Consider the following 24,870-nt stretch of genomic DNA (forward strand, 5'->3'; position numbering starts at 1 on the left):
TGCGGCGGCTCATGAGAGTAACTGAAACTAATCGATAACGTTGGTATCAAAGCTCGGCTTCAACCTGTTGGAAGGCTATTTATTTATTCATTTAACTAAAACTTAATAGAACGACGTTGTTTTTTGGAACTTCCTTAGAAACAGAGCAGAGACTGTATAATACACTGTATAGCATTGAGTATTGTAGGCCTATAGTCAAATTTCAATATAATTGGCCAAGAGCTTGTAGCCTTCTTTCTGGGTACATGTAGATGAGCCCTATGACCCCAAAGTCTGCCATGACCGGGCCTCAGGTCAAAGAAGTTTGAGAAAGGCTGGTCTATATAACCTGCATCAGAATGAGGTTTGCAATGGTGCGCCTGAAGGTAACGGGTTGAAGACCCAGTCAGTTACGGCCAACGATATGCACATTTGTGTAAATTCATTCCTAGTAATCACCATGACCAAAATTGTACTTTTTTTTACTTTGAATCTTGAAAAAAAATATTGACCTACCTACCGACCCATTTTTAATTTTGTTTGGCTGTTACTGCAAACAAAAATATTTTTAAGGATGGCCTTACGATAGGTCCAAATCTAAATGTTTGGGTTCTGTTTATGAAGTGTTGCTACAACATGATACTGTGTGTTTGTTATTTATGGGGGGGAATCAGGGGGGGGATTTTGGTATTGGTGGGCTTGTGTGTGTGTGTGTGTGTGTGTGTGTGGGGGTCGTCGGTCCAGTAGTGGGCCGGTCCAGGAGAAAATTGCCAGGGCCGAATTTTGTTCCCAGTCCGACCCTGGAAAGCGGTAAGAGAAAATTCACCCGGCGGTTTCGTGTAAACGGCTCCTGAGTGTGCATGCTTGTGTGTGTGTGTGTGTGTCTAGCATGTGTTTTGAGCAGGTAAGAGAGAGAGCCTCTCTGACAGCAGCAGCTGTTGGTAGCTGTTTGAGGGGTTTAGCCCTCTCACCTCTCATAAAGACCTCAATGCTCCTGTTGTGTACGCTTACAGAGACGGCTGACTGGCACACGCTCTTCAAACCAATCAAAGGAATGACGCTGATCCCAGCTCTGTGTGTTTGCGCACCTGTGTCGTTGTGTGTGTGTGTGCATGTGTTTTATGCTTTGTTTACTGTGTGTGTGTGTGTGTGTGTGTGTGTGTGTGTGTGTGTGCGCGCTTTGTGCCTTGTTTACTGTGTGTGTGTTCAGTGTGTGTGTGTGTGTGTGTGTGTGTGTTTGTCTGCATGCTTGTGTGAGCGTGTTGTGTTGTGCAGACCTTAAGCCTCTTCATCATTTACCCCTGTGCTGTTGGCAGGTCCTCTCCAACCTCTTCCTCTAGGACAAAGGGGTTTAACACAAGGAGACTGATCTGTAGAGCATTTTCTCAGTGTGTGTGTGTGTGTGTGTGTGTGTGTGTGTGTGTTTGTGGGGGGGGGGGGGGTACAGTCCTCCTATATCAACATCAGCATCCTTTAAATAGAAAACAGGAAGTCATCATTGGGGAGGTTACAGCAGAGGACAGGGAGTGAGACAGGGATACAGGAACTCAACCAGAGAAAGAGGGAGAGAGAGAAATACAAAAGAGAGGGAGTAAATGAAAGAAAAAGAGGGAGAGAAGCAGAGAGGCATTCCAGAATTTTCAGCAGCAGTCTGCAAGTGAAAACACTGCATTACTGACACTGTGAGTGTGTGAGAGAGAGATGAGATAGAGAGAGAGAGATGCATTATCATCCATGCAAGGGGTTTTATGGACTTCCTGCTGAGCATTCCCTGCATTTCCCCTCATCAAACACCCCACATCACAGTCATCATCCCCTGCTTCTCCACTCATCTCCCGGCCTCTCTCCTTCCTCTCCTCCCCGCTGTATCTAACTGCAGACATGCAGGAGCAGAGGAGGCCCCCAGGCTGGTGTGTGTGTCTGTGTGTGTGTCTGTGTGTGTGTGTGTGTGTGTGTTTGTAAGGGAGCAGGACAAACTGTAACACAGCCCTGTAGTCAGTCAGCTCAGGTGTCCTTGCTCGCCTCTGTGACAGACATTCACCGACAACACGCTGCAAGGGCCAAGCACCAATTTTTCTCCCCTGGCCACAGGGAAAGTGAAAGCTGAAGGACTGTGTACCCATGCGTTTGAGTGTGTTAATGTGTGTTTGAAGTGTGTGTGTGTGTGTGTGTCTGGCCAAGCAGATGGTCCAGACTAATCGTTGCCATGCTGAAAACAGGGGCCATAACACAGTGATCTGTACCCCCCAACATTGCAGCAGCAACAAAGTAGCACAGGGGTCAAGCACCAGTCTTCTGAGCCCTGACACAAGCACTTGTGCAAATCCTGGATTTGTGTGTGTGTGTGTGTGTGTTTTTATCTTGTTTTCAGAAGGGGTGCGCGTGTTAGGTTTTATTCACCGGGTGAGCCACTGCTCGCCTGTCACCACCAAAAAGGCCAGTTTTAGATATGTCATGTTTTGACATGAGACAAAGGTCTTGTGTCACACTCTAATACCCTAGGAAATGGAACGGCGCGAGAAAGTGTGTCCTTGTCTAGAACACCCACTTCATAGTATATTTATTTCTATTTATAGTGTGTAAGTGAGTGAGTGAGTGTGTTATGTAGGTGTTGGTTGAAGGGAGGGAGGGAGAAAAGCTGCATTTGATTCACGGCTTTGTGATGGGATGTGAGGATGTGTATATGAGAGAGTGAGTGATGGATGGAGAGCGTCATTGACTTTGAGTGATGGGGCCATTTGTTTCCATAATGCGTGTGTGAGAGGGGCAGATAAGAGAATAGAGATGGATTCTTCACTCAGAGAAACATGTTCACTCCACTGCCACCTAAACCCTCCCCCATCAGCTCCCATCAGCTCCTCTGGAGGGGAGGGGAGACCAGGTGGTCCACTCTTTCTCTTTCACCCATAGTTTCTTTCTTAATGTCTTTCCTTTCTTTTGGGGGCAGCCGTGGCCTACTGGTTAGCGGTTCGGACTTGTAACCGGAGGGTTGCCGGTTCGAACCCCCGACCAGTAGGCCACGGCTGAAGTGCCCTTGAGCAAGGCACCTAACCCCCTCCCTGCTCCCCGAGCGCCGCTGTTGTTGCAGGCAGCTCACTGCGCCGGGATTAGTGTGTGCTTCACCTCACTGTGTGTTCACTGTGTGCTGAGTGTGTTTCACTAATTCATGGATTGGGTTAAATGCAGAGACCAAATCAAAAGAGTATATATACTATATACTTATACTATATACTTATACTTCTCTTACCTCTGGACCGTTACCCTCTCTCTCCTTCCCTTGTTCTTTCTCTAATGTGCATTCCTTAAGTTGTCTTTCTGCCTCCTTTCCTTTCCTTTCTTTTTTAGCCTACTTTCCAATTCTTCATTCCTTTCCTTGCTCCCACCCACGCTCTCTCTTTCTCTCTCTCTCATTTTCTCTCTATCTGTGCGTGTGTGTGTGTGTGTGTGTGTGTGTGTGTGTGTGTGTGTGTGTGTCGGGGGGTTATTTACTGCTGTGACGGCTGGGAGAGTTCTGTCAGAACAGTCCTGATGGCCTCTCTGAGAGAGCGCCACCCTATCGCTCCATCAATCATCAACTCCCAAATCAATGCTGTCTCCACGCTCCACCATAGACTAACTGCTGCCGCAAAACACCAGCACTTACACACAAGAGAGACAGAGAGAGAGACAGAGACAGAGACAAAGAGAGAGTTCTCAAGTAATCAAACCTGTATGTACAGTACATGCAAAGAACTATCCAGTCCCCCTCAACACATACACAGACAGGTTTACACTCACAGTTCTCACAGAACCATGCACATGTACACACACACGTGTGCGCGCACACACACACACGCACACAGGCACACACACACACACACACAGAGAGCAGAGATTAGTATTGGTGAACCCAGTCTTTGGAGTGCTGATGTAATGCTGATGATGCATCATGTGATCTCCCTCCTGGTGTACAAAGCAGCTGTTTCTCACTCTACCTCGGATCGCACCTTCATCTCTCAGACGCCCATCATCACTCTTTACTGGGTCCCCACAGGCCTCATGGAATATTCATCAGAGAGAGACCAAATTCTAGAAATTTGCTCTGGAACTGAATGATGGAGTGTAGGTTCTGAGATGTTGTTTGTGATTTGTGAAAAGCTTTGAGAATGTGTGATGGGAGTATTTTTCGCCTGCTGTCAGCTTTCTCTTCTCAGTGAAAAGAAAGGGGGGGGGGGAAGATGAGGCTATTTTTGTTGGTGAATGAATGCACCACTCCACTCACTGCATTCTTTATGTTTGTGTGGCCTAGATCATGGTCACCTGATTGTTGCAGCTCCTCACTATGGTAATTGCTGCTTTCTTGAGGAAAAGCTCAAGAGCAGAGAAACTAATCTTATGATCAGGGCCTCATACTTAAACACACACTGACATGACGCAGAGCATACACACACACACACACACACACACACAATAGTGTTGTAGTGTAGTGTGTCATCCCCGGGGCTGTGGGTCAGCCCTGGTGATAGGGATGGTCTGTGCTCCGCCTGAGCAGCAGCTGCTGAAGATGTTACAGGCTGTAGGGAGCCCAGAAAAGACTCCCCAGCGGCCCAGTGGGTCCCTTGGCTCCATCAGCTCCCCATTAAAGTGCCCCATGAGCCCTGCTTACATTCCACACTCAATTACACAGAGACATGCACACACACACACACACACACACACATCAAACATGCAGTCTTCTCAAAATTCTTCAGTTTGCAGTTTCTCTCTCCATCCATCCATCTCTCTCTTTCTCTCTCTCACTCTCTATCCATCTCTCTCTCTCTCTCCATCCCTCTATGTATATTCTGGACCTGACACAGTAATGTCTTTGTGCTCCTCTGGCTTGGCCTCTTCACCCTCTCTTCTTTGCTGAACTGCACATGCTCACACACCCCTCCCCTGTGTTTGGGTGTTATGTGTTGTTTGTATGTGTGTTTGTGTGTTTGTGTGCTGACCCATATGGGTGCTCGGACACACACACCCCTCCCCTTCCCCCTGTCTCCATGACTACCACAGCAGGGTGGGTGGGGGTATGTCACCGACCTCGTTGCGCTGATCTCCTCAGCCTCGTTAAGGATTACGGAAAGGGTCTCCATAGCAACTCTCATCTTGCAGGTGGCATGGGACTTAAAATGTGTGCACTAACGAGCATTAAAAATAAAAAACAGCATCTCACCTGTCTGAGACCCCCACACACTCTTGTGCTAGATGAATTTCCACAGAGGGAGTTCTCTGTGTGCGTCACTCAATGAGTGTTCAGTGCCAATCTCAGCTCTGCTTCCATGCAGACTCACCCCCACACCCACACACACTCCTTCACACTCAGCTTCAAGCAGGGACTGGGAGCGAGGCAGGGACTGGGGCGAGTTTGCTCTGGGGGGCCTGGGCTGCCCACACGGACATAAAGGGTCTTGTTAGCACGTTAGCGCGCCACCTGCTAGGGTGCCACTGTGAGCAGGGGAGCGAAGCCACAGGTGCCTCCAATACTCACCTACTACTTTTAGGTGTGTGTGTGTGCGTGTGTATGTTTGTGAGTGTGTGTGTGTCTATGTGTGTGTGTGCGTGTGTTTTTATCTTGTTTTCTGAAGTGGTGTGCGTGTTATGTTTTATTCACCGAGTGATTGTGTGAGAAGGAGATATTTAGGGAGATATTTTTTACTTTAATTAGTATTTACACTAGCATTTATAGCAAGTGTGTTCCTTGAGAAGTACAGTGTGTTCCTTGAGAAACTCAATTTGGTGTGTCAAAACATGTCATGCAAAAATGATCTGACTTGCCTTGACTTGACTTGAAGATGGGGTGATCTAATTAAGAAGAGTTGTCATTAGTTGGGCTTCCTCTGAGGTCTCTGTGGACGCCTCTGTGTGGCGCTTTTTTAAAGCACAGTGGGGCACTGATGCCTGGTGGGTGCCAAGTTTCTCTCCTCACAGAGAGGAGAGGACGAGGACGAGCGGTCGATGCGGTGACGAGAGGTCGATGCGGTGCCTCTCACCCAGACTGCTGGCACTGCCTTCTCAGAGCTAATCACAAAAGAGCAAGACTTGCACATATGCTGTGTGTGTGCATGTGTGTGTGTGTGTGTTGTGTTTGTCGTGTGTGTTGTCCCATATGTGTGTACCTCTGTATGCTTTTGTCAGTTTCTTCCCCATTGAACATGCAGACTGTTTGATTACACTCCCAACACATATATGGACCATGTAAACACCAGGGGAGTCGGGCTCTGAAAAACTGTCTGCTGGCTAGCCTTGGGCATCGTGTCCAGGGTTGTTTTCTCCCTTTTAAGTGGGTTAGACAGGGCTGGTCTTGAGCCCCGGGTGGTCATGAGCAGCAGGGAGCAGCAGTTAATGTCGAACCCCAGGCACTCCTGACGCACGAGGTGCGGGGAGGAGAGGGGAGGAGAGGAGGAGAGGAGAGGGAAACTCGGCTACTCTACTTTCTCCTTCTCCCTCTGCTCCTGCTGCCTCGGCTCTTAATTTTGGCAGGTGTATGGGAAAGGTTTTAACCCCTCAGCCTGGGTGTTTTGAACATTCTAAAAAAAGATTCCGTTCCGCAACAATTTAAGGTTAAAAAATTCCATGTTTTAAAATTCCTTGTGTGTCCGACTGTCCGTACTGTCTGTGTGTTTGTGTGTGTTTGCACACACACAGATGTTTGTATTTTTGCACTGGCACACATTGGAGTGTGTAAATTTTCATTTGTGTGTGTGTGTGTAGATCTCCGTGGTGCGTCTGGCCCCAAGCCCCTGACATCCCAGCGCTCTCTGCCGGGCACCCCCGTGACTCTCAAGCACTTCCCTGACCTGCGTACCTCCATGGACGGCAAATACAAAGAGATTGCCGAGGTGAGAATGCCTAGCTCTGATCTACACTGTGTGTGTGTGTGTGTGTGTGTGTGTCTCAGTGTGAGTTCACATGCACATAGTTGATTTCTGTAAGCATGGTTATCATGGATATCACTATAAGTGTGCAGGTTCATGTTTGTGTCCATTCGCTTTTTGTTGGTTTGTTTGTTTGTGTACATCTCCTCATCAGTATTTTTCCATATATCGTAAACGTACTAATTACCAACCATTTCGTTCGAAAATTCTAAAACAACAATGTTTTTTAATACTTCAAAATAACATTTGATAAATGAACCTTACATTTTTCAGTAGCCATAGGTGTGTAGATTTGAACAAAATGTAGTTTGGTTCTTACCGGGGCTTTTACTGCCTGAAATATCCGATTTTGTTTACCATGCTCTGAGTTAAGTGCTGGGCTGGTGAGTGCATATTCCCAACCTTCTCATGGCACATCAACAGTTAGCCTGAGAATTCTCGTCGCAATTCAAAATTCCACTGGAACTCCAAGCGGATTTGTACAGCCTTACAGCGGATTTGTACGCAGCCTTACAACAATGTTTAAAGCTCTTCGAGTCACGATAAAATGTCATTTTTTGGTACATAGCTAATTTAGATACACGTATGATGTGGGTGCGTTTCTTTAGGAATCCGCCGTCTTGGTTTGTATAGAAATGAATATTAAGTGACACATACACGTAAGAGGCTGGACATACGGGACGGTTGGTAATATGTGACGTTCCGATACTATACAATAGAAATTGTACATCCAATGCAGTACAATCATAATGTGTATGCATGTACTGTATATGTGTGCTTGTTTGTCATGTCTTGTGTGTGTGTGTGTGCGTGTGTGCGTGTGTGCGTGTGTGTGTGTGTGTCCTGTCCACAGGAGCTGTTCTCGCGCAGCCTGGCGGACAGTGAGATGCGCAGCGCTCCATATGAGTTCCCCGAGGACAGCCCCATCGAGCAGCTAGAGGAGAAACGACACCGCCTGGAGCGGCAGATCAGCCAGGATGTCAAGTGAGCTGCCTGCCTGAGAGAGACACACACACACACACATACACACACACACACACCTCCAGCAATACCCCTGCCTGTGCCCATACGTCTCTTCTTCTCTCTCTTCTATACTCTGTTTCTCTTTCTCCTCCCTCTCTCTATCACTCCCACCCTCTCTGTCTTTCCCTCCTTCTCTCTCTCCCTCTCTCTCTCTGTCTTGTGCCTCTGTCCATCTCTGAAAGCTTGACATTCTCCTGTCTCGCCCCTATTCCCTGACAACCACAGCTAATCACCTGTTAGCCTCTTGCATGCTAACTAGTATCAAGACTAACAGGCTAACCTTGGCTTACACTGATGTCGCTAACAATTGATACTTATGATAATCCTCTCACAACTGCATGTGCTTGCACTAAACAGTATGTACTAATATTAACCCATCAAATAGCAGAAATTACTGATAGTCTGCTTATGTACTAATTACTATCATGTTGCATGACTAAAAGTCACTTGTGTGCTAATGCTTAGTTTAGCGTGTGTACTAAAACATTGGCTAGTCAACAGAGAGCTCAGAGTTGTGTGTGGGAATCACTGTTGAGTCTGTGCAAAAGGGGGCATTTTCACCATGTCACTGTTTGTTTGCTCTGTTCAGCTTTAGGGGTCTGGTCAGTGTGAACCGGCAACATCATGTGACCAATCAGGAAGCAGCACAGTGGTGTTCTGATCGTGTGTTTTCTTGTTGCCTTTTTGTCTTTGGCTCTTCACCATAACTCACCTCCCCTTGATTTTGTATGTGTGTGTGTGTGTGTGTGTGTGTGTGTGTGCATGTGTGTCCCTGGCTTTGCCCGCCTCATCACCTCTGCTCCAGGCTTGAGCCAGAGATCTTGGTACGTGCCAAACAGGACTTCATGAAAATTGACAGCGCTGCTGACCTGGAGTGAGTGAGCTGCTCTCCCACATGCCCTGCCTCCTCTCTCTCTCTCTCTCTGTCTCTCTCTGTCTCTCTCTGTCTCTCTCTGTCTCTCTCTTTCTCTGTCTCTCTCTCTCTCTCTCTCTCTCTCTCTCTGTCTCTCTCTCTCTCTCTCTCTCTCTCTCTCTCTCTCTCTGTCTCTCTCTTTCTCTGTATCTCTCGCTCTCTCTCTCTCTGTCTCTCTCGCTCTTTATTTTTCACCTCCTTTGCTCTCATAGATTGCATGATAAACAGCTGAAAGATGAAGAGAAACTGTTATATACATTGTCTCATTCACATACTTGCTTCCTTTTTCTCTTAATTCCTTCTCTCTCTCTAGCTCTCTCTCTCTCTCTCTCTCTTCACTCTTGATACTGTTCTCTCAAACATTAATCCACAGACTTCATTCTATCTCTTCATGTCTTGACTTTTCATCTTCATCACTGATGCCTTCTCAGAGTCAGCCCTCCCTGTAATCATACCTCATGTCTGACTGAGCCCCTTCTTTCTCATTGAGGTGCCATGTGGTTGTGACAGTTGGTGGGTCTCTCCCTCTTCCTCGTGTGGTATCGGTCCAGCTGACAACAGCCCCTTAGCGATCCTGTCTGGGCCTGGGGAAGTGTGGGGCATCGGGCCCTATCATGACATTCTAAAGTGCATCGTCACTCGTCAAAAGTCTATTCAAATTTAGTAGGATGTCCAGTTCACATTGGGAGGGGTTTCGTTATCAAACGTGGAGCGCATGGCACAACAAGATGTTCCAAGGTTTTTTAATCAGTCATATGGGTGTGTTTGGGGCGTAACATCATTTTAAACCAATGAGAATGACATCTGTCATTCCCTTTAACGGCGCAAAGCGCGATATGTCAAATAAATGCATCGGTATTTTGGCATTCAACGGCGCATTTGAAGGAGGCTGCTTGCGAGACCGTATGGAATAGTCATTGTTAAACCATGCTTTACTAAAACCTAGCATAGCCTTGACGCATTTGCAACCGTCTATTATTTGAACTCATTGGCAAAGTGAAACTAACTTCACCAAGGAGTCAGTCAACGACAAGACAGTTATATGCAGTTACTTTCACTATTAACTGACAATGGGTTACCATCGAAAACATAGGCTGGAAAAAGCAAAACTTACCCTAATATTGCTCAAATGACTGAATAAAACAACATTTATCCTGCAGAGGAGTTGCTTATATCTCGTGACAGTCGTCTTCAGCTGTGCTCCATGGTGTGTCTCGCCTCTCCCTTAATCACTTTTAACCCGTCATTACCAATTTGCAAATGATGGTGAATAACTATTCATCATGAGATGTACAGTATTTCGTAATGTCTTTATTCTAATTATGTTTCCCATTGTAATCGTGCAAATTCTAATGCTTTGCATGGGCGTGCGCTGGTGTGCGTTCATGAATGATAGAAGGATGGTGCGTGCACCTGCCAATATGACTGTTGACATGCGCTCTTAAAATAGCAGATGAACAACTCGCCATTGACTTCTGACCAGGTTTAGGTGGTGTACGATAGCGATTTTTAGACAACGCCCCAGGCCCCTCCCTAGGTTGTTAATTGCCACACCCCTGGGCGCAATGTTTAAAAAATAAACGTGCAAAATACCGAATTAAACTTTGCGCGGGTGGAAAACGAACTTTACGCCATGCGCTGGTGCCCAAAATACAGCCCATTGTGTTTGATGACCGGAGACAGGAGCAGACCTTTTACACACACACACTTTGAAGTAGCGGCTGTACAGAAAGGCCATCCAACACCAATCTCTCCCCCACACTGCCCCGCTTCCCAGCAACCTTTAGTTGGACTAATTGGCATCTAGAACTCTCCGAGTCATCACACCTCAGTGTATCCCGCCGGCACTCGCACACACACACACACACACACGATGTAGCTAAGCCTTTTGATCCTCTGATCTTTACTCAGACGAGGGTGGATATGGAGGGGGTAATTATATTTTCCAGAAGTGTCTTCTGTCCTCATTATCAGGGATGGCCACCAGAGCCCCAGCTCATGCTGGGCTATCCACATGACGCAGCACTAGTTGTGACTGAGTAAGCCAAACTATCTATCCATCTATTCATCGCTGACTTGGTTACCTACCCTCTTGTCTGCTCATTGCCTCTCTCTCCCCTCAAAGTCTCTTCCTGTCTTTTTGTCTGTCTTCCCATCCCACCTCACTGCCCTCCTCCCCTCCCTTTTCCCTCTTTCTCCTTCCCCCCCCTGACCACCTAGCTAACGTTGCTCCTCCTCCTCCTTCTGCGCTCCAGGTTCCTGAAGGAGCAGAGCATGGTGGACGTGGACCACTGTCTCAAGAAGCGTGACGTGGGGGTGGAGCGCGAGTACCAGCGCGTCTCCATATCGGGAGAGGAGAAGTGCGGGGTGAGACGCTAGCACGGCTAACTCCTCACAGGGACGATGGCCTTCAGACCCCAGCTGTATTTTTAAGCCTTATTCAGGTTCTATTTAGCAGGACAGTGCCTAAATTAATAAGTTAAAAATCCTCTCGTCCTCTTTTAGGCGTTATCTTTGTGGTCAGATAGCTCTTGACACTTGATGTATTTATTGTGGTAGAGTGCTATTTCAGTGACATCATGTGATGCTCCGGTCAGAGCTCTCTCTCTCTCTCTCTCTCTCTCTCTCATTCTCTCTCGTTCTCTTGTAAGCTCTCCTTTTTTCTCCCTTGGATTCCTGGGGCCAGAGAATGACCTTAAATGGGCATCGCGTGGCGCTACATGGGCCAAGAGATAGTTTTATTAGCTCCTTCTCAGGGCACTGCTGCTTTCGCGCTAGCACTCATTAAGCTTAACTCGCAGGGCACGGCAGATGCCCGCATCACAGGAGTCATGGGGTCAATGCCTGAGCACTCAGCACTCAGCAAATGGATAGGTGGTATTCACTGTTTTGTAGCCACCATGTCGCCGTGGTTTAAAAATAAATGAGAATGGAGGTGTTGTAAATGCTTAGGAGTTTAAGTTAGAGTTTCCTCCATATACTAATGTTCACCATTCCAGCCACACAGGGCCAGGTGTTACAAGAGCACCCAGTATACCTGAGGACAGCCTGTTGATGTCAGTTGTAGATTGTTACAGCATCTATGATTATTAAGTTGTGTAGTCCCTTTTGAAAATGAACTGTGGACACAGTCTAGAGATTGCACAGAGCTATCCTTTCACACATGTAGCCCAGGTCAGGAAATGGCTTGGGTAAATCATGTTCACACACCAGTTTGGAATTATCAGAGTCTGATCTCACATGATGAGACTTTAGCCCATACGATGACCGGACAATTTGAAGAGATCATTTCAAATGTGAAAGGGCCATAATGACTCCATTGTGATAAACACCATGCCGGTTTTATGATTCAGTGATTGCCCTCAATTTGACCAACCCGATAAAAAGGCCTAGATTGGTTTAGAAATGTCAAGCTCTGTTAACCATCAAATTGTTCCCACCTTTACCCTAATCAAATTCCCACTCAGATGTCTCCAGAGATGAATGCAATTTACGAACAACAACACTCTCTCTCTCTTTCTCTCCCTCCATCTTTCTCTCTCTCTCTACCTTTGCCCCACTTTCTGTCTCTCTCTCGTTCCCATTCTTTGAACCCTTCTGCCCCTTTTCTGCCTCTCTTTCTCTTCATCTCCATCTCTCCCCTGCCCCCAAAGGTTCCCTTTACAGACCTGGTGGACGCAGCCAAGTGTGTGGTGAAGGCGCTGTTCATCCGGGAGAAGTACATGGCCCTGTCCATGCAGAGCTTCTGTAAGACCACAGCGCGGGCGCTGCAGGAGCTGGGGGAGAAGCCCATGGAGCTGCGCGTCTACGAGGAGATCCCAGAGACCCCCGTGGACGCAGGTGAGGCCACACTCGGACCACCCAGGGCCTGATCCAGCGCAGCTAGAACCAGGGTGCCATTTAAAAAAAAATAAAAAATCTGAGACGGGGATGCTTTTGAAACGTTTTGTAATTATCACTGCTTGAGCCATTGGCGCTAGGCTGCTGAAACCCTGAAATACTCCAGTACTTCAACTGCAGTATAAGACGTCACTTTGGATAAATTAATACATCTAAATGTAAAAGTAACTTACACAGTGCTGCCTCTGGGACTGGAAACAAACAAAGTGGGGGCAGTCTTGTCTCCCAAATGACAAAATACTGTGTGGAGTTTCTGGGAGAGCTCTGAAGTGAGGGACGAGCTACCTCTCTGGCTTGTTTTGTTTGGTCTCTGATATAAATACAATGTAAGTTGCTTAGGACAACCTGTTTGTTCTCCTCTTCGTGGAGTTGTCCTCCACCCTAGGCCACCAACAGCCCAGTTGCATTCTTTGCAGATTTTGAGAGTTTGAAATATGCCAATATGCTGCACTGAATCATTTTAGTTTTCTTTTATTTGTCCAGCTAGCTTTTCTGCTGAATGAAGCCATTATGCTTGGTTACACGGTCTGCATTCTGAAACGGCGTGCAAGATCAAGGCCAATAGAACCAGTCATCGCGCAGCCACTGTGTCAGCAGCACGAGCGCTGACAGTGACGGTTCATTTCTGGTGTTAGATTATTATTTACACTAGACTGTTCTCACACTGCAGCGCTTTACTTATAAGAAGTAACTTGATATGGGTGGGGGTAAATGTTGTCTCCACCAGGGATAAAAAATAATAATCCCATTTCACAGTGTCTACTGTAGGTGTCCAGCCTCATTGATGTTAATGATTCCTTAATGGCTGATACCTAAATGAATCCTGTGGACTGTGCTGTTCCAGAGGAAGTTGGTTTACACAGTGGCTACATCTACCCTGTATTTATTTATATATCGTTTCTCTCTATCATTTCTCTTGTTATTCTTTTCTTTTTTTCTCTGTTCAAATGTTCCTTTCTGTCTTCCCTTCCCTCTGTGTTTTGGTAATGTCAGATGCCCCAGTGCATCCCCCTGTCTCTTTGACGCACCCTTATGAAGGCCAGGACCCCAAGAACATGCCCTCAGACATGGGCTACGGCTGTAAGATGGTGAACGGAATCATCCATGTCTACACCAAGAAGAACAACATGGACAAGTAAGAGACATCAGTTGTGTGTGTGTGTGTGTGTGTGTGTGTGTGCATATGCATATATCTGTGTATAATTTTAAAGAATCAGTACAGTCATATGGTTGTGTGTGTGTGTGTGTGTGTGTGTGTGTGTGTACATGCATGTGTGTGTGTGTGTGTGTACATGTATGTGTGCATGTGTGTGCACATGTGTGTTTGTGTGTGTGTGTGTGTGTGTGTGTGTTGTGTATGCATGCTGTATGCGTGCATACTTTTAAAGAATGTATGTGTGTGTGTGTGTGTGTGTGTCTGTGTCGGTAAGTATCCCACGTGCATCCATTCATGCACTGGATATGCATGTGTGCATGTTGAGCCAGTGTGCTCTGTAGGTTCTGTTGACTGTAAAGTGTGTTGAAAGCATAGAGTACAGATATCACTCCCTCTCCACACACAGGAGCACTGAGCTGGACCTGCCATACACCGACCTGAAGGAGTACATCGCAGACATGAACATGATGATGGCCCTCATCATCAATGGCCCTGTGTGAGTCCATCTCGCGCTTGCTGCCAGAACGCATGGTCAACAAGTAGACATTGGTGGGCATGGTCTCACTCATGGTTTCATTTTCAAGATGGGGAAATGAAATGTTGAGACTGTGTGTGCATTACTTTATTTTTGCCCAAATACTAGTCTAATGAAATAATAAAAGTAAAGACTGACTTATTTTAGACTAAAATAATTAGACGCCTTACCCCCAGGCTAACTTAGGTCTTTGTTACTAAATGTTACCAAGGTAACATAGTATCTGTCAGTTACTACCGACTCAGTTCCAGTAGTTAAGTTCTATCGGTTACGTCATTTGTTTATGCCGCCATTTTGGCAGGGAACTAATCAACGAAAAAATGAATGGCGATAATTTCAGAGACTGATGAGAGTAGGTTTAGGGTGTCATACACCACACATTTTACGCCATTTGAAATAATCAACTACATAAGAAAGCTAAACTGATTAAATATTAGTGATCAATGCCCCAGTTTGTTAGATGTGATTACTCAGATGGTCATGCTTATGAGCTAGTGAAGAACTACCGGTAAACTGCTTTGTGCAACAGTTTAGTTTAGATGAAGTCTGACTATCTACTATATCTAAGACATAGATAAAGTCTATTTTTGTGAAACCGGCCCCTGCTCATAGACTAGGCAAGGCCAAGGCATTGCTACAGAGGGAAATATCTCCTGTTATTTGCTGTACGCAGCTTCCTAGGCTAAATAAGAATTGAAAATGTCAGCTCAGTGACTGTAAAACCAAGCTACAAGACACATTAGGGTAACAAAAGAAGCTCCACCACAGAGAATTTCTGATACAATTACTGAAGACTTTGTTGTAGTCAGCATGGACATCTTCTTTTCCAGTCTTTTCCAATTTGGTTTGATACACTGATGTAGTTGATGTAAAAAGACAATAGGATTTACCCACACAGAGTACTTTACGAATTTTACAAATTAATGAAGAGGTAACAGGATTCACATGTTTTTTGATGCATGAGGGTAACCATGGATTTCACTCTGAGAAATGAGTGAAATGCATTCAGTAATCCTCGGGAACATTAGGAGATTTGATAATCTGTTACATCAGAGAGTTAAGTGTTGGCTTCCTGCCGTCATCCTGGTCCTTTACAGGAAGTCCTTTTGCTACCGGCGCCTGCAGTACCTGAGTTCAAAGTTCCAGATGCACATCCTGCTGAACGAGATGAAGGAGCTGGCCGCCCAGAAGCAGGTCCCCCACCGGGACTTCTACAACATCCGCAAGGTGGAGCACATTAAAACATCAGCTCAGCATCACCACACTGGCTCTCTGATGAGATTTGGAGACATGGCAGGGTCTAGCTGTTTCAGGCCAGGTTCATTACGAGATATGGCAGGGTCTAGCTGTTTCAGGCCAGGTTCATTACGAGATATGGCAGGGTCTAGCTGTTTCAGGCCAGGTTCATTACGAGATATGGCAGGGTCTAGCTGTTTCAGGCCAGGTTCATTACGAGACATAGCAGGGTCTAGCTGTTTCAGGCCAGGTTCATTACGAGACATAGCAGGGTCTAGCTGTTTCAGGCCAGGTTCATTACGAGACATAGCAGGGTCTAGCTGTTTCAGGCCAGGTTCATTACGAGACATAGCAGGGTCTAGCTGTTTCAAGCCAGTTTCTTTACTCCTGTGTCTCTCTTTGATGGGTTGTAAAGCCCAAGGAGTTTTTAAGTACTAGAGGCCTATTGTGAGGCCTATATTGTTTAGTTAAGTTATTGTTGCCCTCTATGCTCACTGTCTAACATCGAGCTTCCATAATTCTCTCTTTCCATCTGTTCTTTTCCTCCCCCTTGTCATCATTTCATTTCCCCCTAACCATCTCCTTGCCTCCCTGCTTCTGGCTGCTGTCTTTTTCCTCTCTGCCTCTTCATCCCTCCCTCCATCTTCATCCTTCCATCCTTCCCTTCCTCCCTTTCTTCATCCCTCTCATCTTCATCTCTCCTTACCTCCCTTCCTCTCTATCTTCATCTTTCCCTTTCACCATCTTCATCCCTCCCTTTCTCTATCTTCATCCCTCCCTCCATCCATCCCTCCCTCCCTTTCTCCATCTTCATCCCTCCCTCCATCCCTCCATCCCTCCCTTTCTCCATCTTCATCCCTCCATCCATCCATCCCTCCCTTTCTCTATCTACATCCATCCCTCCCTTTCACTATCTTTATCCCTCTCTCCATCCCTCCCTCCCTTTCTCCATCTTCATCCCTCCCTCCATCCCTCCCTTTCTCCATCTTCATCCCTCCCTCCATCCATCCATCCCTCCCTTTCTCTATCTTCATCCATCCCTCCCTTTCTCTATCTTCCATCTTCATCCCTCCCTCCATCCCTCCCTTTCTCCATCTTCATCCCTCCCTCCATCCCTCCCCCTTTCTCTATCTTCATCCCTCTCTCCATCCCTCCCTTTCACTATCTTTATCCCTCTCTCCATCCCTCCCTCCCTTTCTCCATCTTCATCCCTCCCTCAATTGCTCCCTCAGGTGGACACCCACATCCACGCATCCTCCTGCATGAACCAGAAGCACCTCCTGCGCTTCATCAAGCGGGCCATGAAGAAGTACCCCGGGGAGATCGTGCACATCGAGCGTGGCCGCGGACAGACCCTCATGGAGGTGTTCGAAACCATGAACCTCACAGCCTTTGACCTCAGTGTCGACACCCTGGACATGCATGCTGTGAGTAGGCGCAGAGGGGGCAAAGGTCAATCTCATGTCCATATTGGTTTCAGTATAGAGTAAATGTAGGGGAATTTGGCGGCTCAGTTAGTTGAGAGTTAGCACTGAACAGCCACTTCAGAGATTCTCAGAATGGCCCCATCAGCTATATAATTGTAGAACCTGCTGGTTGAGATTGATAATTTGATTCAGAATAAAGAATTGATGAAATCTGTATCACAGAGTGTTATTAGTACTTCAGGTCTTCTGATCCAATTAGTCTAGTGAATTTATGCCAAGTCCCATATGAATTAAGCTGCATCTAGTGACTAAGTGGATCAATTCTCCTGTGTGTCAGACCTCTGAGGCATAACATAGCTGATCATTTCCTTTATTAGCTGAAGTGTTAAAAGAAGTCAGGGTTGGTTGAAGCTATGTAGGTGGAGTATAACGGTCATTCTCACTATGTCCACAGGACCGTAACACGTTCCACCGCTTCGACAAGTTCAATGCCAAATACAACCCTATCGGAGAGTCCATCCTGCGTGAAATCTTCATCAAGACAGACAACCACATCGAGGGGAAGTACTTTGCCCACATCATTAAGGTACTGTAAAGACATGAGGCTCAACTGTTCCTTCCCACCCATCTTCTAGCTTGAGTCTGCTTGGACCAAATGTCAGCGGTCATATCTGCCAGCCCTTGAGTTCCTAATAGGCCAGCTGATGTATGCTGACACAGGATCAGGCTGACTGTGGTGTTTATCTGTGTTTAGGGTGCTAGGCTATTAAAGTCAGTAATTGAAAATCCCAGGGGCATACATTAGTTGAGGATCTCTAGGCAGTAAATTATTTCAAGATCCCTTGGGAATACAGTAATTTAAGGTCCCTAAGCAACACAGTATTTGAAGATCCAGAAACCACACCATATTTGGAGACCCCAAGGCTATGCAATAAGAAAATAGTTATAATAGATACACTGAATTTATGTGTTTGTTTATGTATGTCAACTACATATATATCAAAATGTGCTAAATGTCTAAATGATTTTTCATTTCATAGTAAGAATGCTGCATGCTTCATGCATTTGCTAGATATTAACGGCACTGGCTGATTGGCGTTGTGTGTTTGTCTCCTCAGGAGGTGATGGCCGACCTGGAGGAGAGTAAGTACCAGAACGTGGAGCTGCGCCTGTCCATCTATGGGCGCTGCCGCGACGAGTGGGACAAGCTGGCCAAGTGGGCCGTCAAGCACTCCGTCTACTCCGACAACGTGCGCTGGCTCGTCCAGGTGCCACGCCTCTTGTGAGTACACCTGTCCGCCAGGCGAGGGCGGGCGGAACTTCAGCGTGGTTGGGATGCTCTCCAAATGGAGGAGGAGAAAGAGTCAGTACAGATTAAGGAACATAGAGCTCATGTGGTCTTGTGGATGTTGGGCGTTCAAACTGAAAGTCTATTCATCATTCAACAACACTAGCTATTCAGTGGTGCTTTCAGTTTCTTAGTGGTTCTGAACCTGGGATGGTACTTTGTGAAGAGGCTCTCAACAGAGGGAGTATTATTTGGGTCATCAGACTCAAAATTGACAAATGCGGTTAAGTAGAGAGATACTAGTTTACAATGGGTGGTTTCAGTGTTCACATGTTGTTGTTTTTTGCTCTCAAAAAATTTAACTGTACTTTAAAACAGATATAATAACTCCACTGTTACTGAACGTTTTGAGTGAATGTGACCATAACAACACTGAGTCCTCTCTTGTATGTGTTCACAGTGACGTTTACCACACTAAGAAACAGCTGGCCAACTTCGAGGAGATGCTGGAGAACATCTTCATGCCCCTATTTGAGGTCACTGTGGATCCGCGCAGCCACCCGGAACTCCACCTCTTCCTCCAGCACGTGAGTGACAGCAAAGCTGCATGATGGGGGGAAAGGGCGCCCCCTGCTGCTTGGTGGTCCCTTTGAATTATTTGATGAATTATTTTGAATTTGAATTTTGAATTATTTGATGATTAGTTCATAAGTTGATTTCAGTTAGGCGTAATGTAATAGAAAGAAATAGCTGTATAGTGAGCAATATCAGAGCAATACAGAATACACTTAATGTGTAACAACATTTACGTTTTTTGTCTGTGTGTGTGTATGGGTGTGTGTGTGTGTGTGAATGTGTTTGTATGTGTGTATGTGTGCACGTGTGTGTGTGTCATCTCCGCAGGTGGTAGGCTTTGACAGTGTGGACGACGAATCCAAGCCGGAGCAGCACATCTTCAACCTGGACAGTCCTCTGCCCGCCAACTGGACGGAGGAGAGCAACCCACCCTACTCCTACTACCTCTACTACATGTATGCCAACATGACCGTGCTCAACCACCTGCGCAGGCAAGATTTCAGCAGTACACCGCCCACAGGTCACCTGCCTCTCAGTACGAAAGAAGAGCTTGATAGGTTTAGCTATGAGAAATATTTGTGAGGAAAAATGGTGTTTTTATTAGTATCATACACATAATATGGTTGTGTATTGGTCATGTCATGTCATACCACTATAGAGTAAGAAAAGTATGCTAGATCACCGGCCATATTATCATATTAACATTAGAAATATTGGAATAGACAAGAAGTATGCTAAAAAACACACCCACCTTGATCACTCTACAGGAGGCGGGGCTTCCACACACTTGTGTTGCGACCGCATTGTGGGGAGGCGGGGCCTATCCACCACCTGGTGTCGGGTTTCTTGCTGTCTCAGAACATCTCCCACGGACTGCTGCTGAGGAAGGTGAGAGACACGACTCTGTCATCACTCTGACACACAGACACATGATTGTTGCGTGTTGACAGATGCACAAGCATCTGTGTTAGTGAGAAGAAGCTTACTGAATAATGCTTTTTTTATGTTGTATGATGATGACTGTCTATTTCTCATGATGTGTTGGAGTACTGAATGTTCTGATGTTTGATCCTCACATGCTTATTCCTGCTCAGGCTCCAGTGCTGCAGTACCTGTACTACTTGGCCCAGATTGGTATCGCTATGTCACCGCTTAGCAACAACAGTCTGTTCCTTAGTTACCACCGCAACCCCCTGCCCGAGTATCTGTCCCGTGGACTCATGGTCTCTCTGTCCACAGATGACCCCTTACAGTTCCACTTCACCAAGGTCAGCACGGCGCCAGTCAAACCTGATTTCTGCCATTATACGGCTGAATTAATGTCTTAATGTTTTATCTGTGACAGATTTAGGGCTCTGATTTGCTTGACACGGTATGCACAATGCAATGCATTAATAACCGACACACACACACACACACACACACTAAGGCTAATTTAATGAACTGGGCAAAACTGAGCACCACGCTACATGCAAGCCCCGGTGGGTCAGTGCACAGGTGAGGAACTTCTCCGTACATGAATTTGTTTAAAGATGACATAGAATGGACGAACAGAGACAGAGTATTTGACCTTTTTGTCACATAGTAGCCGAGTGCACTTATATAAATAAATTGGTGCCCTTAGTCTTTCCTGTTTAATATAAATATACATCTTGTTCAGATTAGAGTTTGTTTATGTGTGTGCATTATTGTGTGTGTGCATTATTGTGTCTGTGTGTGTGTGTGTGTGTGTGTGTGTGTGTGTGTGTGTGTGTGTGTGTGTGTGTGTGTGTCCATTTCACACAGGAGCCCCTGATGGAGGAGTACAGCATTGCCACCCAGGTGTGGAAGCTCAGCTCCTGCGACATGTGTGAGCTGTCCAGAAACAGTGTCCTCATGAGCGGGTTCTCCCACAAAGTGAGTGAACTCTCACAGACCATCTCTGCTGCATTGTCATGTCCACTGATCTTTTTTTATTGCCTCTTTTCTCTCTTCACAAACATCGCATGGAAAATACTAAGTAATTGAAACCATAATTTCCTGCAGTTGCTTGTTATTAACACATTCACTTCTCGCTAAATATGTTCAACATATTCATAGTGTTAATCCAATGGCGTGTTAACAGACACATTCACAACCACTTATCTCTCTCTCTCTCTCTCTCTCTCTCTCTCTCTCTATCTCTCTCTCTCTCTCTCTCTCTCTCTCTCTCTCTCCTCATGTAGACTAAGAGCTACTGGCTGGGGCCAGGCTACAACCATGAGGGCCCGGAGAGCAACGACATCCGCCGTACCAACGTGCCGGACATCCGCGTGGCCTACCGACACGAGACGCTGAACGAGGAGCTGAACCTCATCACACACGCCGTGCGCACGCAAGAGGCGTCCAATCTTCTGGACGAGGCGGAAGAGGAGGACACGCTCTCCATGGCCTCATTCCCAGGGCAACGGCAGCAGACCATCACCACGCAGCAGAAGCACTGATCGCCAGGTCCAAAACGCTGTCCCTCCCTCCCTCTCTCTCTCTCTCTCTCTCTCTCTCTTTCTCTGCATCTTCCTCTGTTTCCAGCATGAGTCACAAAGGGGGGAGGAGGAGGAGGAAGAGGAGGAGGAAGAGGAGACGTAACCTTTATTACCGGTCTCCTGTCTCCTCTTGCACCCTTAGCTGCTTGAGTCCCAAAAAATGAAGCCAAGGAATTGGGAAAAAAAAGAAAAAAAATCTGCAGGGTCCCCGCTATATCACGGCTATTTTTCGTTTTTAGTGGATTGCCATTTGGTAACCAGTATGCCCCCTAAGCAGTGTTTTCCCCAATACCGCATTTGGATGCTTCCCCTTATGCTTTTGTTTTTAAACTAGTATGCGACTCTTGCCTCATCTCTCCGATTATAGCCTCTTCACTGTGATGCATTTTTTACCATATGATCACATGGTATAAGTTATCAATGTCCTTCAGTATGCCATTTCTCTGTCATGTGTGCTTCTACATCAACGAGATGCTTAGGGGACAAATGCTTATTGTTGGTCATTTGGATTTGAAGACCCACCCGCAGTGACCAATTTTCCTGTCATGTGATGGCTGCATGTAAAGGTCTTGACCAATCAGATCAACCATTTTGTTTTTTCATCACTAGCCCCCAAGCGCTGCAAGCTGTCCCTATCCCCTAGTCATGCTGCCTTATGAAAACTGACACTACCTTCATCTTCCATGTTCAGTAGCAACTATAAAGTAGAATCATTCAGCAAAGTCAATATCGGCTGCCTTATACAACGCACACAGAAACACGACTAACCCAACATGACCCATCCACCCACACATTTTAACTCGACACACATAAGCAGGAATTTAAACACACTCAAACACGCACACATACACACTCTGTGTCACACAACAGACATGTTTAAGAAAGAAATGGACAAAAGTTCCACAAAAGTGTGAAACTGTCCCTTCAGGAGGACCACAGGGACACTGCTCACAGGTCTCAAACTGCATGTTCCCTGTACTCACGAGACTTTAAGGATGGACAGAGATGAAGACCAAATATATGGTCTGGAAGAAACATTCCAAAGTGTGAACATTGTAGAAAATGTTTTAGTTTTAATTGTAAGAATAAGAAACATCCTGTATATTCCGTACTAAATCTATCTATTTGAAGCAACACATGTATACTGGTATATGCAGCTCACAAGAAGGATGTTATTCTAGTGTATAGAGCCATGGCATAATATCTGTATATTAAAGGGACACCAGGCAACGTTTTCGTGTTAATTAATCATCTTCGTAAGTCGGTATATGGTTAAATGACTCATTACGGGGCGAATGAAGGCTCTCTCGCCCGCCCCTACTGCCTGTAGGAAGAATATCCCACTTGCAAGTTCGGTGTATCCTACCCGACCAAAGCAGTATCAGTTTACAGCACAGAGGCAGGCTAACAAAACGCTAGAGATTGTTGCAAACGTGTGTATAATGGCAGAGCCGGCGAAGAGGCAGTGAAAACCCTTGACGCAAGATGCAAAGAAAAGGAAAAGAGCTTCAGACCGAGCGAGGGGGAGTTTCGTAGAGAAAAAGCATCAGGCTTGCCTGGTGTCCCTTTAATATATACAGTTTGTACTGTACAGTAGACCAGTGTGTGGTAGAGTGGATATCCATTCTGAGAAGTCTTTCACATTTGCACATATACGTATATAAATCAAGATGGCAAAACGAGTGACTAGTTTTGCTGTCTGAGTTTGCAGAGTTTGCATGTGTGAAGTGAAGCATGTCGTAGTCTGGCACGGTTTGAACCGGGGGGGGGTATCCTTCTATCATTACCTCAGACATCCCAATGCCCCCACCCTCACCCCCCTCTCGTTGCCCCAGTATCCCTGAGCCTTGAGTTCTTCCTAGCGAGGGAGTTCAACCTGTGCTGACATCTCTGCATGTTCTCAAAGCAACCAACCAACTAAGCCAAGAAATCCGTGTGCCTTTTCAGTTTTTTTTGTATTTTTAGTTATTTACTTTTTTTAAAGGCCTTCAGTGAGATTTGAGAGGTCACAGTCATTGATAGTTGAAGTATGGAATGTGGAATGAGGAATGTGATGTGCTCTCAGACTGAAAGAAGTCACAGTTATAAGTAAAGTGAGAATCTACTCACTGGCCAAATAGTTATTTTATTGTTTATTTTGTCATGTCAGCAGGCCATCTATTTTTATTTTGCATGTGTCTGTGATGTTTCCTTATGGACTTTTGAGGAGGTGAATGGACAGAAACACTGTTTACAATGTACTGTCAAATGTGATGATCCAATACAGGAAGTGACTTCAAATCCTGTCTGGTGACATGAAGGGGATGTTTGAATGATCTTGGATGATGGCGATCAGGGTGCCATGACGATCAAACCGGTGGTAACCATCCTTATGTTTTCTTGGAGGGGCAACTCTAATCTCCGAGGTCATTAACACCCTCAATCGATTTTATTTCCCATCCAGCCCTTTCTTTGATAGTCATACCGCCCAAAGACACCAGCTTTCACTCAAAGGTCTTTCAGTTTTCATTTTATTTTGGATTTTAATTTGGGATCACCCTCATGTTCCTCCAGCTTCACTCTGGACAGGGGATGAATTAGGGCAGAGGTCAGTGCCCTCCACATCTCCAACCCGTTTTGGTTCTTTGAGGTCGTACCTCTCTTGGCTCACTCTGAGGACTCTGGACATGGGTCCCCTGTCTGTTTAGGACTCGAGATGATGGTGTGTGTACGTCTAAGTCCTTGTGGTGGTCTCGTTTGAGTGTGACTGTCCTCTTCCCCGTGGAACTCATGGATGCCAACGCTGGGGACATGCCCACGGATGTGCCTCCATGTGAGGACGCATGTCCACATCATCGCTTGTGTGTCTCAGAATGAGGACGATGTAATTGGTCCTCACAGTGCTCAGAAGTCTCACTGTGAAAGGGTGTCATGGGTAGAGACTTAAGTGGATAGCTCTGATTTTGCTTGAATATAAAAAGTATTTTTTATATAACAGAGAGAAAAGCAGTTTATACAGACCATTTATTAATTCATGTGGTGAGTGGTAGCAGCAAAATAAAAACGTGAACGTTGATTTGTTGCAGATGATTTTTTTTGTTTGTTTATTGATAAGCAATTAGATTTAACATTTGTTTTTCAAATTATGTCACTTGTTTATTTTTACTGTTATTTTTGATGTACTATTTGTTTGTACTGATTTGAGAAACTCACTAATTCCATTAAAAAAAAACAAGCAATCCACCCTTTGATCATTAGCCTCAGTGGAAACAATGTATATGAATCTGGCATGGCAATATGCTTCACCTCGGTTTCCAAATACTGTATGTCTGATTTCTTTAACACTGATGGACATTTAGAGAGACCCAAACAAATGTCCAGTTTTTGATCTTGCTTCAGTGATATTCTAAATTGTTATCTTGCCTGGTGAGCATGATGGGGTGTATACGATGCTAAGATGC

General features: G+C 45.8%; 1 protein-coding gene across 4 annotated transcripts in view; it reads left to right on the forward strand.

The window, feature by feature from the left end:
* LOC125302077 (AMP deaminase 2-like) overlaps positions 1 to 22,758 on the forward strand; it is a 50,543-nt gene extending 27,785 nt beyond the window's left edge. For 3 of the 4 annotated variants that reach the window (XM_048255043.1, XM_048255041.1, XM_048255044.1), the window contains exons 2-18: positions 6,712 to 6,839; positions 7,729 to 7,859; positions 8,704 to 8,772; positions 11,067 to 11,178; positions 12,465 to 12,651; positions 13,705 to 13,846; positions 14,274 to 14,363; positions 15,500 to 15,629; positions 16,871 to 17,065; positions 17,520 to 17,651; positions 18,184 to 18,347; positions 18,814 to 18,940; positions 19,257 to 19,420; positions 19,697 to 19,817; positions 20,024 to 20,197; positions 20,715 to 20,825; positions 21,134 to 22,758. In XM_048255043.1, coding sequence (XP_048111000.1) covers positions 6,712 to 6,839; positions 7,729 to 7,859; positions 8,704 to 8,772; positions 11,067 to 11,178; positions 12,465 to 12,651; positions 13,705 to 13,846; positions 14,274 to 14,363; positions 15,500 to 15,629; positions 16,871 to 17,065; positions 17,520 to 17,651; positions 18,184 to 18,347; positions 18,814 to 18,940; positions 19,257 to 19,420; positions 19,697 to 19,817; positions 20,024 to 20,197; positions 20,715 to 20,825; positions 21,134 to 21,391 — 2,435 coding nt within the window. In that variant the 3' untranslated portion in view covers positions 21,392 to 22,758. The remainder of the gene's footprint in view (positions 1 to 6,711; positions 6,840 to 7,728; positions 7,860 to 8,703; positions 8,773 to 11,066; positions 11,179 to 12,464; positions 12,652 to 13,704; positions 13,847 to 14,273; positions 14,364 to 15,499; positions 15,630 to 16,870; positions 17,066 to 17,519; positions 17,652 to 18,183; positions 18,348 to 18,813; positions 18,941 to 19,256; positions 19,421 to 19,696; positions 19,818 to 20,023; positions 20,198 to 20,714; positions 20,826 to 21,133) is intronic. The other variant, XM_048255042.1, reaches the window with a different exon arrangement.
* Positions 22,759 to 24,870: the final 2,112 nt, after the last annotated feature.

The sequence above is a fragment of the Alosa alosa genome, chromosome 10 (assembly GCF_017589495.1).
Source record: "Alosa alosa isolate M-15738 ecotype Scorff River chromosome 10, AALO_Geno_1.1, whole genome shotgun sequence".
NCBI lineage: Eukaryota > Metazoa > Chordata > Actinopteri > Clupeiformes > Clupeidae > Alosa > Alosa alosa.